The sequence below is a fragment of the Ambystoma mexicanum genome, chromosome 1p, assembly GCF_040938575.1.
Source record: "Ambystoma mexicanum isolate Mex_15411 chromosome 1p, UKY_AmexF1_1, whole genome shotgun sequence".
In the NCBI taxonomy this organism is placed as follows: Eukaryota; Metazoa; Chordata; class Amphibia; order Caudata; family Ambystomatidae; genus Ambystoma; species Ambystoma mexicanum.
Genome location: NC_090921.1, coordinates 836,481,837 through 836,498,651, shown reverse-complemented (window position 1 = coordinate 836,498,651; position 16,815 = coordinate 836,481,837). Strand labels below are relative to the sequence as shown.

At 51.8% G+C, this 16,815-nt stretch overlaps 1 protein-coding gene across 2 annotated transcripts in view; it reads left to right on the top strand.

Moving 5' to 3' along the window:
- ANKRD35 (ankyrin repeat domain 35) overlaps positions 1–16,815 on the top strand; it is a 502,129-nt gene that overhangs the window by 220,810 nt on the left and 264,504 nt on the right. Inside the window, exon 1 of one of the 2 annotated variants that reach the window (XM_069652801.1) lies at positions 6,672–7,321. The exons of the other annotated variant lie outside the window; for it this stretch is intronic. Within the exon in view, the coding sequence (XP_069508902.1) occupies positions 7,283–7,321 (39 nt within the window). The 5' untranslated portion in view covers positions 6,672–7,282. Of the gene's footprint in view, positions 1–6,671; positions 7,322–16,815 lie in introns of those variants that run through there. 2 annotated transcript variants of the gene reach the window in all.

The window sequence follows — 16,815 nt, the reverse complement described above, 5'->3', positions numbered from 1 at the left end:
TTTCCGGCACAGTTACCGCCAGACCTGTAATGAGGGGCAATGTGTCTTTCTGAAATTCTATAATATAATTGCTAGACTCATTAAAGGTTTGTTTCAGGCCCACTTCAGCGGGTGATTCACTGATTTAGTCTGTTCTTAAAAAACCTCAACTCAGCCTTTCATTTTTCTGAGGTCGCTAAATGAGTACCAATCACAGGTTGGGTGATATTGTATGTATATTTGTTCTATAGAAAGCGCTTGAGTGTAAGTGCTATATAATAACACATCATTGTCATTTGGCCTTGGACATCTACTTGCATTCACAGTAATTTGGTAACATGGGCCTAAACACACTGATATTAACGATACATATGGTGATTCATTCTTGTATGAAATGTATATCACATTATAGTGATATCGTAACCATATTTTTGTAGTGTACTTGGGAACAATGCTATGTGATGCCAATTCCTGTTTGGTCAAGGGGTGAAAGGTCATGTTCCATTGCTTCCCATGATGTCACTTCAGGTGGGGTCAAATCACATCACTTCCTGTGATGTCATCAGAGGTCATGGGTCGTGTGATGTCCTATCCGCTACCCCTGTCCTTTTGGTGAAATGACGTTCATGTCTTTTACCTTGGATAACTTTTATGTTGGAGCTGTTCTACTTTTTTAATGAATTCTTTTGCATTCACCAGGTTAAAGATATTTCCCTTTTTCACATTATAGTTTAGTTTGTAGTGTGAGGGTCAGGAGAGAATGCTTGGACACAGGGACAGTTTTTGATTTTGACATCCTGACACAGACAGATGCTTAGGTTTTGGTAGGGAAATTCCTCTTAGAGCAGGATCAGAGCGGCCTTTTCCCAACCTTGTTTGTGTTAATAAAAGTCTTTAACCACAAACATGATAACCTTGTGTCTGACTCTCATTTCTGACTCCTCACACAGCATAGACTCTCTCCTAATTGGCTCTTGCAGGGACGCTCCTCGAGGGGGCGAGTCCGATCCCCTCTTTGCTGTCTTTCATTGAGATTGGGCATAGGTAGGTTCAGAAGCTGAGTCAGCCATGTTCAATAGGTCAATGGGGTTATCACAAAACCTAGCCCCTACATACCCTACAATGGTTTTAGGGCCTCATCATGAGCTGGGCAGTATCCTGACGGTAATTGCACCGGATAACACCCAACGCAATTAGCATTACTGCAACTCAGTGCGCTGCAATTTGCGCCAGATCCTGAGTTGCGGTGGTGCTGTTAGTCCCCATTTGTTATGAGTTCATAGGACTCTATGGGGGTTTTTTGGCGCTATCACCGCCAGTGGTAAAAGGGCCAGTGGTAATATCACTGAAAATGGGCAGAAAGCTGGAGATTAACCTCCAGCTCAGAGCTGGAGGTAAATCTCCAGCTTTCCGCCCAAATTCGGGATTGGGCGAAGCGGTAATGTGGCAGTAATAGCTTCACCGCTGCATTTTTGCCGCTCCATGCAACCCCTGATGAGGCCCAGTGTCTGAGGGGGAGTGATGGTGACTTGTTCCCCTCTCCGGGTTTTTCCTGTCCCCTAAGGGGGAGTCACCTCCAGAGTGATCCCACTTACCATGTCCCCTGTGAAGCGTAACTGGCTCACCTTCCTAGTGCCAAAGCAGGTGACGCTGCTTATGGACAGTAGGCTATCTCCCTGGATTCATCACAAAAGCTTTATTCAGAAAGGAGGTATACAATTACACAAAGGTTGGTATGAACAAGGTGTGCGTAATTTCCAGTGCCTCAGAATTTCAATGGTAGCAATCACCAAAGCCCTCACAAACCACAATCTCTGGTCCCTTTTCACCCTGCTCAGCTCGGTAGGTGACTGCAACAGGAGCATCCCGGGGTATGCAGGAGATAACTATGCAACACCAGGTGGATTTCTTTCCAGCACATCTGAGCCAGCAGTGCTGAATTCTGGCACAGCTCCATAGCCGACGGCCCAGGGATCCCTTGGCCCTGTTCGTGTCGGCATAAGAGATGGTCTCGGAGGCAGAGCTGGTAGATCCAGCCAGGAAGGCATTGGCCCCTAGTTCCTATCCGCTGTTGGGTAGATCTCAGACGTACATCCAGTGTTGCTGTACTGTGTGATCCAGAGAAGACTCGCCAAAGTGCATCAATCAAGGGCATTCCTTAAGCATTGACCAAGAAAGCCAACTGCTTCCAGGATGCCTTCCTTAAGCATTGACCAAGAAAGCAAACTGCTTCCAATGCCTTCCTTAAGCATTGACCAAGAAAGCAAACTGCTTCCAAGATGCCTTCCTTAAGCATTGACCAAGAAAGCAAACTGCTTCCAATGCCTTCCTTAAGCATTGACCAAGAAAGCAAACTGCTTCCAAGATGCCTTCCTTAAGCATTGACCAAGAAAGCAAACTGCTTCCAAGATGCCTTCCTTAAGCATTGACCAAGAAAGCAAACTGCTTCCAAGATGCCTTCCTTAAGCATTGACCAAGAAAGCAAACTGCTTCCAAGATGCCTTCCTTAAGCATTGACCAAGAAAGCAAACTGCTTCCAAGATGCCTTCCTTAAGCATTGACCAAGAAAGCAAACTGCTTCCAAGATGCCTTCCTTAAGCATTGACCAAGAAAGCAAACTGCTTCCAATGCCTTCCTTAAGCATTGACCAAGAAAGCAAACTGCTTCCAAGATGCCTTCCTTAAGCAATGACTAAGAAAGCAAACTGCTTCCAAGATGCCTTCCTTAAGCATTGACCAAGAAAGCAAACTGCTTCCAAGATGCCTTCCTTAAGCATTGACCAAGAAAGCAAACTGCTTCCAAGATGCCTTCCTTAAGCATTGACCAAGAAAGCAAACTGCTTCCAAGATGCCTTCCTTAAGCAATGACTAAGAAAGCAAACTGCTTCCAAGATGCCTTCCTTAAGCATTGACCAAGAAAGCAAACTGCTTCCAAGATGCCTTCCTTAAGCAATGACTAAGAAAGCAAACTGCTTCCAAGATGCCTTCCTTAAGCATTGACCAAGAAAGCAAACTGCTTCCAAGATGCCTTCCTTAAGCAATGACTAAGAAAGCAAACTGCTTCCAAGATGCCTTCCTTAAGCATTGACCAAGAAAGCAAACTGCTTCCAAGATGCCTTCCTTAAGCATTGACCAAGAAAGCAAACTGCTTCCAAGATGCCTTCCTTAAGCAATGACCAAGAAAGCAAACTGCTTCCAAGATGCCTTCCTTAAGCATTGACCAAGAAAGCAAACTGCTTCCAAGATGCCTTCCTTAAGCAATGACTAAGAAAGCAAACTGCTTCCAAGATGCCTTCCTTAAGCATTGACCAAGAAAGCAAACTGCTTCCAAGATGCCCTCCTTAAGCAATGACTAAGAAAGCAAACTGCTTCCAAGATGCCTTCCTTAAGCATTGACCAAGAAAGCAAACTGCTTCCAAGATGCCTTCCTTAAGCAATGACTAAGAAAGCAAACTGCTTCCAAGATGCCTTCCTTAAGCATTGACCAAGAAAGCAAACTGCTTCCAAGATGCCTTCCTTAAGCATTGACTAAGAAAGCAAACTGCTTCCAAGATGCCCTCCTTAAGCAATGACTACGCTCTACAGAGGCATGTATTGAGCAAGGCACGAAAAATGTAAATTAGTGAGACAGTCAATGAACCACACTATTATTACATGTAAATTAAGTTTTTGGGATCTGTGTCCGAATCTCATCTGTGAAAGAGTGACATTGCGAAAGTCTGTCCGCTAAAGGCTGCTCCTGCAAGGTCGCTCTTTAATATATCCCGTTAAACTTGTCCCCCACCTCTCCCTATGCTTTCACCTGCTCCCGCCACCCCTCTCCCCCTTTTTTCCCTACTCACCTTTACAGGCCCCTGCCTCATAGGTATCGGGTAATATTATCCCCACCAATAATATCGCCATATATATGGTCGTTGGGAACGGCCATAGGTGATATTATCAGTGGGGATAATTTTTGGGGTTAATGGGAGCGAGGGTTCCTCTGTTCCCTTTAATATAGGAGTTGCGGGGGTGTCCCCCGCAGGTTCAATAGGTTAATATTGCTGCAAAAATACGGCGCCATTCTTGTATGGCGATATTTTTTGCAGGGATATTAACACATGGAACCGCCTCATATTCTGTCCGATCTCCAGGCCATGTCGCGTCCCTGAAGGGCGACGTACTACTTGTCGGCAAACGTTGTGTGTGTGCCCCGCTTCAAAGAAGCGGTCTGGAGACTGCTATCGAGTTTTCACATAGACTCCATCAATGATCCTCCTGAACGTTACAGTCAGATTAAAGGAGAGGGAGGCGTGTACATTTTATTCCTACAAATCTGAAGTTGCTTGTTTCTCATCAATGGTTCCTTGTTTTTTTAGAGGTTGGGGGCACCAGTTGAACTAAAAAAAATGTTTTAAAGTAATGTATCATAAAATCCTGAGTGGGCCTGATGGTGTTGTCCTATTTGTGTAGTTAGTTTTGGGTACAAGTGCTTTAGCACACCCTATATGCTGAAACTCGTACATCTAGGGAGAGATATGTAAGGAGGGACACAATTCTTGTAGAGGTACAGTGGCGTACCGAGCGGGGGGGTAGAGGGGGCAAGCTGGCCCCCAACAGGCTCTTTTGAGAGCTTGGCTGGGATTTTTGTCAGTGGGAAACCTCTCCCGTTTGGCACCTCAAAGAGGATACCCAAAGGGAAAGGTGTCCTGCTGGGAAGACAAATTGTGTTGAACAATTCCTGCTCAGCATGGTCATTGTCCTGGCAGCAGGACACCTTACTCTTTCCAAACGGGAGAGGTGAGCCGCTGCCAGGGCAATGTCCTAAGGAGCTCCGTGAGCTAATGTGAGCCATTAGGCACTGATGGGAGAGAAGGGGTGGTGGGGGGGGACTATTAGCAGTGACTTTTGTCCCTTTAGAAATGTGCAAGGGAGGGAGTGATCAGCAGTGAGAAGGGTGCATAATGCTGCAGGCTTTATGGAATAATGACTATGGCTTTGCCCAAGGGGGATTTGTTAAGCTAACATTAATCTGTATGATGCTAATGTCACTTTGCGTGCAGGATGAGGAGAATAAAACTAAACCCATCCTCTTATTGCTCAATATATTTCTGTGATGTATATAATGTAAAGTTAATTATGAAAGGGTCGTTTCTTATGTAATGTGATTTGCTTCCAAGGCATTGCTATAAATAAAGTATTATTTAAGCACATGAAATGCAAAGGGAAACCTTAAGAAATATCTATATCAACTAAACCTGTGACGATGTGCTCAGTTGCTTAAATTGTCCACATCCCGGTTTCGCTATTTAACCAAAGTGTGTGATCCTGGGCAGATCATTTATTCACACGATGTCTTATCTGCAGCTATGCGATTCACTTCAGAGCTTATGTTAATATCTGATGCTGTTATATTAAAAAAGCTTGACTATAGAGTTGTTCCATATATAACAATAGTGCAATTAAGGTATTTTGCACCGCAAAGTTATTTGCCATGGTGCCTCCAAGTATCAAAGGCTGATGATGCGCCTTGCAATGTCCTTTTCTGTGAAGTCATTTCTGTTGGTGCAATCCATATGCAAAGGAGGAGGTTTGTATGCATTTTGCCCCAGGGCGCCTGGACAGAGCTCTATTATATACGTTTCCTGCATCTGTAATGATTTTGCAGTTTTATTATTTTTTTGTTATGTATTAAAATGCCATCTTCCACTAATGTTACCAAAAAAGTAGATTGGGGCAGAGGTGGGCGCTTTATGGGCACGAATGAGACCATATGCGCGCACTGCAATGGGGGGGAAGTAGCAGGATTTTTTTCATGGCTCTTCCCCTCTCCCCTCCCCAACCCCCCCCCCTCTTGCAATGATGGATACTCCCCTGTAGAGGTTGTTTGGCTATTTACCCACATGTAGTCTGCCCATTTTTCAAAGCAGTCTTCTTAAAGGTAATGGCTAAATTGGAGCTATGAACAAGTGACTGTTGTAATAAAAATCTCTTAACTGGGTCTGTCTTCAGCCACTTGATTTATAAGCACTAAGTGTGTTCCTCACTGAAGTCCTGTTAAAAACCCTTTTGGTTTGCCTGTAGATATTACATAGACATTTGACAGGCACTGCTATCATATGCTCCGGTGCACACACCATGATATGATAGGTTATTTATAACACGCAGGCTTCTAAGCGCCGACCCGGGGATCGAACCTGTGTTGCTCCGTGTCGTCTTGCTTCCAAGGTGAGCACGTTGCCCCGGAGCTATCCTCCCGAGACAACCATTTTCAAGCTGCTACCATTAATGGTCAGTTAATACTATTACAGCAATGCCTGGCAAATGCCTTTCCCATGTCTACAAACATAAACGGTTGGCAGGGATGTATGCCTGGCATGTAGGCACCGCCGGAGATGGCCAGAGTCTCTGAAGGTCTGGTCTGGCACCTGCCAGGCACTCTCTCGATGTTCTTGGAGGCGAGCCCGCCTCCCCCCCGTCTGCAGCATTCTGGGCGAGGAGGAGAATGGCATTCCAAAAATGAATAACCGAAACGAGCAACAAAAATGTAATTGCCGCTGTTGACGTTCGCAATGGCGGAGGGTGGTGAGTGGAACGAGCTCCGACACGCGTTCCCTAACGCCGCAGGACAGACGGTGTCCAAACAGCTCACCTTACTAGAAGCTCTACCGGTTTTTTTAAACCACCTCGATGTGTTGTGAGGCAAGCCAGGGCCGACATGCAAACAGGTGTGCGTACCGAGGAAGGATATACCTGCTGCCACCCCGGGCCTCTCGAGGGAAGAGGCAAGGGTGCGTGTGTGCAGGAGCCCGGTTACTGGGAGAGGGAGCGGACTGGGCACCGAGAAATACCCTGTCCTAGCCTCCACCCACTGAGGTAGAAAACTGGGGGCAACGCGAAGGGAGTAGAAATTCCTCGGACTCCCAGTGCCTCCTGCAGAAGAAGGTGCGCAGAGACGAGCGGGCCCTGGGCTTCCCTGGGCCTCCAGCTGGGGGGCACACGGGCTTACAGAGGGAGAGAGAGGGGGGACCCCGTGGCGCCGGGCCTCCGTGCCTCCTGCCGGGTGGCACAGGCCTCGCACCTGCTCTGGGAGGAGCCTCCACCCCGCGGTGTCGCTCGCACCTCTGGGTCGCTGATTGCAGAGGCGTGCCCTGTCACCACACCACCCTCCCTCACACCCGCCTCCCGGGACACCTGGAGCTCCATCGGGGACCGCAGTCACCATGGGCCGGGGGACCTGGATGCTGTCCGCGAAGTGAAGATCAAGAGGGCGGCAGGGGCCTTCCGGGCGTGCCGACGCCGGCGGCGAGGAGGCTGCGGACGCCATGAAGAGGATCTTCTCCTGCTCCTCGTCCCAAGTGGCTGTGGGTAGCCCCGTTTATTTACTTACTGCCTAGAATTGAGCGTGGAATGAATGGTTACTCGCCCAGGATTGGCTTCCCGTGAGTTGTTCAGTGCGTGGTGCTCCTTGAAGCCTCTGCCAGCGCTTTGCCCCCACTCGTTGTCTGCAGGGACTGAGTGTTCTTTGTCACGCCCATGTTAGGTAAGGTATTTAGTGCCGAGTCTCCGCAGTGTTAGCAGATGCCCCCCCCACCCCCCCCCCCAAGCTCCTGGAGCACATGGTCCACACGCCGCTGTGCTCAGTATGTTGCATTGCCACGAAGCACTGGGTGTTCTAGTTGGCAAGTAGCCGGTCTTACAACCCGAGCCACACTTAACCAAACTGTGTGATTCTGTGCAAATCTGTCTCTATCGGCCCGTTCCTCAAACTGCAAATGTATGTGTTGCAAATATGTATAAGGAAAGGGTCGTGTGGAGTTTTATTTCTTTTTTCTGGAGGTTTTAATGCTGGGCTATTGAGGAAGTGGGGTCGTTCGAAATGATGGCTTCGGGGGTCTACAAGGTTGAGATTTTCCGGTTCCACGATTCTTAGAAAAGTCCTCTTTTGTCCATCTGATCAAAACCCCGCGGTTTCGGCGAGTGACTCGGCTTCTGCAAGTCCAGTCTCGCACAAGCTGGAGCCTAAAAATAGGGCCTGAGGCCAAATTCCTGGACGTCAAGACACCCCTTTGATGGCAGATCTGTTTGAAAGGCACTTGGCGAGTGATCGCGTGTGTAACCGCCTTAATCACCATTCACGTGCGCCTGCTAGCCTAGGCGATTACCGCCGGGGCTGTTAGCGGTCTCCGATGGGCCGCCTCCGTGAGCCCCCCACCCCCTGTGGTAATGAGACACAGAGACGGAGATGTTGTCGGTGTGGGCTCCCCGGTGAACTGACGTCACCAGGAGCCGCCCCGTTTATTTAAACTGGCACGCGACGGAGTTGACGTCACTCCGTCGCGTGCGTACCCTTAAAGGGGCAACGCCACACTCCTCCTTTTCCATAACAACAAATTGGAAATAGGAGTACTTAACTAGCACACATCTATGACGCATATCACTCTATAAGTTTCAACAAAAACCCCCATTTATTGACAGCCACCCCGGATCCCCCGTGTGTACCTGTCATGGCCTGACCATTAGTCCCCGGTCAGCCTCCCAGCTCAGTCCATAACATAATCACTGAGACGGGCAGGTTTCCCACGCCCTGATCTCAGGGGGTACCTCCTGCCACCGTCCCTGGCTGGTGTTCCTGGACTGGGTCCGCCTCGAGCCGGCGATTCCACTACGGCGCGTTCTCCCCCACCTTCATCCAGAGCGCCTTCACTTTCTCGGTTGTCCGGGTTGTCCACTCTGGGGTCACCAATCTTCCTGAAGAACGACGCATTCCTGGTTACCGATGAAGTTCCATCCGATGCAGTCACCATTGACCCCTTGACAGCTACCACGTCCAGGGGGGCGGGTTCATACGTGAGAGACAGTTTTCCATGAGGGTGACGATTTCTTACCAGCACCTCATCCCCCAACGCGATGTGTGGGGGTCTGAGCCCCCTCCGGATGTTCTCCATCTGTGTCCTGACCTGTCTGTCCTCTTCCACCTGCTCATTGTCGATGACGGCGGGGTCTCTGTCCCCCACCTCCGGTATGACATCCCTCGGGCACCGCTGGAATAGTGCTTCTGCCGGAGCCACCCCCGTAGACGAATGAGGGGTGGTGCGGTACCCTCGTAGGAATACGTACAGAGCCCTCTGCAAACACTCCCCTTTTCCATGGGCAATGCGGAACACCTTGTTGAGGGTGCGCATCATTCGCTCGGCCTCCCCGTTGGCGCGGGGCCACAGCGGGGTGACCCGCCGGTGTTGAATTCCATACTCTTTCATGAGCTCTGCGAAACTCTCCCCCTGGAATGGGGCTCCGTTGTCCGAGCACAGCACAGAGGGGAGGCCATGAGTGGCAAAGATCTTCTCCAGCGCCACCACCACGTTCTCAAACGCCACTGAGTCTATAAACTCAACTTCCGGGTACCTCGACCACTCGTCTACCACCACTAGAAAATGCGTGCCTCTGGATGTAGACCCAGAGTCGGCGTGCACCACTTCCCATGGTCGAGTCCCGCGGGGCATTGCTTCAATGGACGGTTCCTTCTGGGCCGGGGCCGCCGCCTGACACCACACACAAGAGGCCACGAACTCCTCCACCTTCCGCTCCAACTCAGGAAACCACACCTTCTGACGGAGGCGAGCTTTCGTTTTGGGGGCCCCTTGATGACCTTGGTGCGCCAGCGCGATGACCTGTTCCACTTTGGCCTGGGGCACTACGATCCTTTCCCCTCTTAGCAGTAGCCCCGACTCGGAGAATGTTAGTTCCTCTCTCACTCTCCACAACTGCTCGAGAGTGACCCTGGCCTCACATGTTCTTCGCTCCACCGCCTCCAGCACTGTCTTCCAGGCACCCTTCTGCATGGCCTCCTTCAGGATGGAGAAACACTCGTCGCTTTTCGAAGCCGCCTCAAGTTCCTCCACCTGCATGGAGTTTGGTGTCGCAGTCTCTATGACCAGGCAGACGTGTTCGTCGGCCTCCTCCGCCAACGCCGACACCTGCGAGTCGTTCCTGGGGTGTCGAGATAGGTAGTCCGCCGCATTGTTGGCACCGGGACGATAGGTCAATGACACCCCATACTCCAGCAGGGCGAGCATCCAACGCTCAATCCTCACTGGCGGGCGAGATGACGAGCCCGCCATGATCGGCAACAGCGGCTTGTGGTCAGTGACTACGGTCACGGGACGCCCCAGAATGTAGAGGCGGAAGTGCCGACAGCCCCACAGCACCGCCAGGGCCTCCCTCTCGATTTGAGAGTAACGTTGCTCAGTGTCAGACAGGGCCTTGCTGGCGTATGCTATTGGCCGGACCTCCTGGTCTTTTCCCACTTGCGTGAGCACTGCCCCTAGCCCATATGGGCTGGCGTCCACCACGATCTCCGTCTGCAGGCTCGGGTCAAAGAATGCCATGGTGTCATGCGCCGCTAACGCCCCTCGAATATCGTCAAACGCCGCCTGTTCCAGAGGGCCCCACTGCCAGGTGGTGTCCTTCTTGGTGAGCGACCTCAGGGGCTCAGAGCGGGATGCGAGATTTCTGATGAAACGGCCGCGGTAAGTAACCATCCCCAGAAAACTCCTCACCTCCGCGACATTTTCGGGCGGGCGCACCTCCTTGATGTCACTCACTTTGCGGGGATCTGGTGACACCCCATCCGCCTTGAATACGAACCCAAAGAATTCGATCTCCGTCTTCAGAAATTCGCACTTTTCCTTGTGTAAAGTGAGGCCCAGCAGCCGTAGCCGTTCAAAAGTCTTGGACAGGCGTGACAGATGCTCCGTTTCCGATTTGGCGTACACTAGGATATCATCGCTGATATTAAGGACGCCCTCCAGATCCGCCAGTGCACCTCTTATTATGTTTTGAAAAACCTCCGCTGCCGAGGACACCCCAAAGCTTAGTCTTTTATATCGATAGAGACCCCGATGTGTGGTAAAGGTAGTAATGTATCTGGACTCGGGGTGCAAGACCACCTGATGATAGCCCGATCTCAGGTCGAGCTTAGAGAAAAACCTTGCACCCTGCAGCTCCGCAATAATGTCATCGATGGTGGGGGTGAGGTGTCGCTCCCTCTTTATGGCCTTATTAGGCAGCCGCATGTCCACACAAATTCTCACAGCATCGGGTTGCTTGGGCTTGCGGGCGATGACAATGGGGGACACCCAGGGGGTGGGTCCTTCAACCTTTTCGATTATGTCCAACCCCACGAGGTTGTCAAGTTCACGATCCACCAGATCCCTGAGATGGAAAGGGACCCGTCGGTGCTTCAGCGCCACTGGTTGTATGGATTCATCGATATGGAGCCGGACCGGCTCACCCACCAGCTGTCCAATGCCCTCAAACAGGGATCCATGTTTGGCCAGGAGGACCTGGATGTCCTCTAAGTATACTGCGTATGCGAACGTGACAATACCCAGTGCCTCCGCCGCGGCACAGCAGAGCAGGGTGTTGTCGCTCACCGGTGTAACGTAGAATCGAGCCCGTATGTGCGAGTCCCCATACTGCACACGGGCCACGAATACACCGTCTAGAGGCAAAGGCCGGTCCCCGCCGAAGGTGAATATGCGTGCCCTCGGCGCAGCCAGCGCAGGCGGGGCCAGCATGGTCTTGTAATGCTGGCGGGCCATTACATTTACAGATGCGCCAGTGTCCACTAGCATCGGCACAGAGTCTCCATTAACCAACACGTTACACCTGGGTTGTCTTTTGGAGCGAGACTTGAGTACGCTCACACTGGACACGAAAAACACGTTCTCCTCATCCTCGTCCTCCTCCTCCTCCTCCTGAGGGGCTCCTTCGTCACCTTGGTCCACCTGGGCAACGTTGGAGGCCCTCTGGGGCCGGAAGAAGCCGGCTCGAACTGGTCCCCTCGGCACAATTTTGGGGGCGGCAGACTTACACATTCTGGCGAAATGGTCAGGGCCTCCGCATCTGCCACACTTGACTCCCGTTGCCGGGCACTCAGCGGGGTGCGGGAGATCATAGCCACACTTCGGGCAGGAGACATTCGACCCCTGCGCGCGCTGGCTCTGATTGTTCATGGGGCGCCTCAACCCGCGGCCTCTTCCGACCGCACAGATCTCTTCCACCTTGGCTGGGCGAATACCCGCTTCCATCCTGGTTGCCCGCAGTTCAGAGACCTCGTGGCACCTCCCCAGTTCTAGGATGCGAGGGAGGGTGATGCCCGGCTCTCGCAGGATCTGGCGTCTCAGTTTCCCAGAGCTGCACCCTTGAATGAGTTGGTTCCTAATCATGACCTCGGGGTCATTCCAGGCACACGGTGCTGCCAGACGCCGCAGCCGCCCAAAGAATACATCCAGAGTCTCATCATCTTTTTGGCGAGCCGTTCCCATAAGAAAACGTTCATAGTCCGCATTGGCCATTGGCAGAAAATGATTATGGAGTGCCTCCTTTGCCGCAGCAAACGACCCGTCCACCGGCTGCAGGGACATAAATACCTCATGCACCGCCGGACCAGCAGAGTACAGGAGGGTGGCCAGCTTGCCGTCGTCCGTTGTTTCCATTGTGGCCCTGAAGTACATCTCCAGCCTATCCATCCACATCTTCCACCTCTGTCCCAGGCCCGATGGAGCACCCGAGATATCAAACTCAGGCATTGGCTGTAGGGACCCCGGTGGTTTCGGCGGAGGGGCAGGTGGAAGCACAGGCGGTGCCGGAGCCACAACAGCCGGAGCAGCAGCAGCAGCATCCTGGTTCATGGTGGAAAGCGCACAGGCACCCCACAAGATTGGCAAGAAAGGGGCCGCAACTCACCACCAGCCGTGATCTTCGTGAAGGTGTCACTCCAGCCAGCATGCAGACAATGGTGTGTCCAAAAATTGAGTAGAGGAAGAGATAGACTCCTATTGCAACAGCAGGCTCCCCATGGAGTCTCCCTGCCTCTGCTCCACAATAATCGTGAAAATTGTCAAAATTTCCTCACGAAATTGACATGTGCTGTGTTCAGCGACCATCCGCCGCTGAAGTTTCCAAAAATTAAGCCCGGATGGCTCACCGACGCTTCGTTATGAAGCCGTGAGTCTCCGAGGCCTGTTCATCAAAATGGCCGCCGGCCGCGTGCGTCGCTTCCTTCTCTGCGGTCGGAGTTCGTCGCGCGCTCACATCCGATCATCTGCGCTGCGGCGGAACTCCCCCGCGTGTCCCAGGAAGCGATCCCGGTCTCGTCGCCACTGTTAGCGGTCTCCGATGGGCCGCCTCCGTGAGCCCCCCACCCCCTGTGGTAATGAGACACAGAGACGGAGATGTTGTCGGTGTGGGCTCCCTGGTGAACTGACGTCACCAGGAGCCGCCCCGTTTATTTAAACTGGCACGCGACGGAGTTGACGTCACTCCGTCGCGTGCGTACCCTTAAAGGGGCAACGCCACAGGGGCTGTCGCTCAGATGTCGTCGCAATTAATTCGTATCTGCGGCACTCGGTATGGTAACGCCATATTCTGCAAACATGAGTAACTCACCTCCTTCCCATCCGTATGCATTCCTTCTCCTGCCCCACCTTTTTCTCCCCCCCCACCTATTTTAACCCATCCCTTTTCTTGTTCCCCCATCCCTGCCCCCATCCCTTTCCCTGTCGCCCATCCGCTCCCCTGTTACCCATCCCTGTCCCCATTCTTTCCTTGTTCCTCATCCCTTCCCCCATTTTCTCTTCCATCCTTCCCCCCCCAACCCCCTTCCCTTTTGTCACCTTCTTCCCTTCCGCCCTGCTTTTTTGCTTCTTTTTTGCTTCTCTGCCCACACATTCTCTTAAGGCGACCGTTCTTGTGTTCCTCAAAGTCCGCATAAGAAGCCCAGTGCAGAAGGGTTGTACCAGCAACCCACGCTGGAGCAGCCGGGTGGGGTGTAGCGCTTCCCGAAAGACCTTCATGACCCTGTGCTTAGCCTCATTACACTCTCCTCGTTAGAAGTCCCTTTACTAATACTATACAAATAATATTGACATTTTATGTTGGCCACCACTCCAAATGAATAGTCCATTGGTACCTAATGCTCCACTGTTATTTCCTAACTCGGTGGTTCTCCCTGTATTTAAAGCAACCTGGCAGTGATGTAAGAGCTGTAAGCAACCGTCTTACCATAACATTGTTACCCCGTCTCCCTCCTTCGTCCCAGGGGGCCTTATGAAGCCTGCGCAATGGCACACATGCTGCACAAGCAACCGCCATAACATACCAAAGTCGGACGGATGAAGGCCCAAGGCTGCTGGCAGCCGTGCCCATGTCCTGCAGGCTGCCCACTGATATCATCAGGGGTGGACTGGCCTATAGGGAACTCTGCTGGGATCCGTGCCCATGTCCTGCAGGCTGCCCACTGATGTCACCAGGGGTGGGCTGGCCTATAGGGAACTCTACTGGGACCCAGGCTCGTGTCCTGCAGGCTGCACACTGATATCACCAGGGGTGGGCTGGCCTATACGGAACTCTACTGGGATCCAGGCCCGTGTCCTGCAGGCTGCACAGTGATATCACCAGGGGTGGACTGGCCTATAGGGTGGACTGGCCTATAGGGAACTCTGCTGGGGCCCGGGCCCGTGTCCTGCAGGCTGCACACTGATATCGCCAGGGGTGGACTGGCCTATAGGGAACTCTGCTGGAACCCAGGCCCGTGTCCTGCGGGATGCACAGTGATATCACCAGGGGTGGATTGGCCTATAGGGAACTCTGCTGGGACCTGGGCCCGTGTCCTCCAGGCTACACACCGATAGTGCCAGGGATGGACTGGCCTATAGGGAACTCTGCTGGCTCCCGGGCCTGTGTCCTGCAGGCTGCACACTGACATCGCCAGGGGTGGACTGGCCTATAGGAAACTCTGCTAGAACTCGAGCCCATGTCCTGCACACTGATATCGCCAGGGGTGGACTGGCCTATATGTAACTATGCTGGGACCCGGGCCCGTGTCCTGCAGGCTGCACACTGATATTGCCAGGTGTGGGCTAGCCTATAGGGAACTCTGCTGGGAACCGGGCCCATGTCCTGCACGCTACACACTGATATTGCCAGGGGTGGACTGGCCTATAGGTAGCTCTGGATACCTACACCCGGGGACTGTTTTTTGGTGGTAACCTGTTTTATTACCAAATTATCTAATAGGAAAAGGTTTGTGCTTGCTGAAATGTCTAATATAGGGCCACTTTGAACATTCTTTCCAGGGCCTCTTTTGGTACCCCTGAATATCACCAGTGGTGGCCCAACACATTTTGCCATCACACATTTTGTTGGGTATGGTGGTATAATGTGCTTCCATTTTTAGGACTTGCTTGAGATAGCTTTAGTGCTCTGCCAGAACTCTTGAAGATGCATATCGGAGAAGGGCCCAGTGCTGTCAACTGCTCTTTGATGCAGAATGGGTGGAAGCCTTTCTAGGAGCGAGTGCAGCCAGGTTGGGGAGAGAAAGCATTTTGAAAGCATGTTTCGCTTCCATGACGCTTGGCACATTGATGTTTTTTACTTGTGTGCTGCATTACTTCACTGTTGCTTTTGTTTTTCTAAAGCTTGCCCTGCACCACAGGACGAAGAAAATGCACATTCACGAAGTCAGACCTATTAGCTTTGCCAATGCTTGTTTTAAATTGCTAATTGATGATGCATATCAGTTCACAATTTATCAGAAAAAAAGAGCACTAAAGGTGTTTAAGCATGTAGCCCGTCAGGAATACACAAGTCCCCTCCATAAAACAGGTGCAGTTTTGAAAGCCAGTGTAAGGCGAGTAAACCAGCATGAAAGAGGCAGGGACCCTTTCACTTTCACTATCTAATTGTTGAGGCATCATCCTAGAGTGTGTTCCCCATTCTGCAGAACTGTGCCAGGTTCTGAGGGACACCTCTAACACATTGCAGGCCTCACCTGGAGTATTGTACCGCGTCCGTGGTTGTCCTTGCCGCATCTGGTGGGTTCTGTATTTCTGGAGGCCTTTGCTGCAGTGTTGCGTGAGGTCCTGGGGGAGGCCTTACCTAAATCCGTTCTGAAGGTCCCAAATAAAGTGCCGAGGACTGTCCTGAGGACCCGTATCAGTACTGCCCCGCCTGCCCCCCTCTTCTGGGAGCTCCATGTGGAGTGCTTTGTCACATTTCAGATGCTTCATCTGTGGTTGCGTGTCCACAAGGCCTCCTCTTGTGTGTTGTGTTCGGTTCTGGATGGCACATATTCAGAAAGACACCGACAGACTAGGGACAGTCACGCCGCGAGGTAGCAAGTGTGGGGACGGTCTGCATCAGAAATCTAAATAAAACCGATCCAAAGACTTCACTCTGCATTCTCTGACTGGAGACTCGCGCCTCGGGAAGATAGCTCAGGGGCAACGTGCTCGCCTTGGAAGCAAGAAGACACGGAGCACCACAGGTTCGATACCCGGGGCCGCGCTTAGAAACCTCTGGGTATTAATCGCATTATAAATAACCTATCCTAATGGCACCGATCGATGATGCATGCAGTGCTAAGAAGGTGGGCAGATTACAACAGAGTTGCGACTATTGAAAAAGGGTCACAGTAAAGCTCGTCAGGGGGAGGACGGGGGCGTACAAGGAAGTTCTCTTCAAAAAAGGCTGTGCCTGTGTGGACCTGCTTCCCAGCTGGAGTGGCAGGCAAAGGTTGTACTCTCCGCCCGTTTTGGGCCGGTCGCCTGGATGTAATCGTAGTGTGAGCACAAGGAAAGAACCAGAGGAAGTCTGTGACCTTACGAGAGCAAGTGGCCAGATGTGCCCAGCAGCAGTTTTTGATGGGCATTTTAAGAACAGATGGGCCCAATGTCTGCATTTAACTTCTAGCCCACCTTTCCATCTGTGGCGTTGAGCTCTGCAGAGGGGTGACGGGCTAGAGCATGTAGTGAAGCATGCGAGATGCATGTGGATTGAGCAGTGGTAGAAGTGT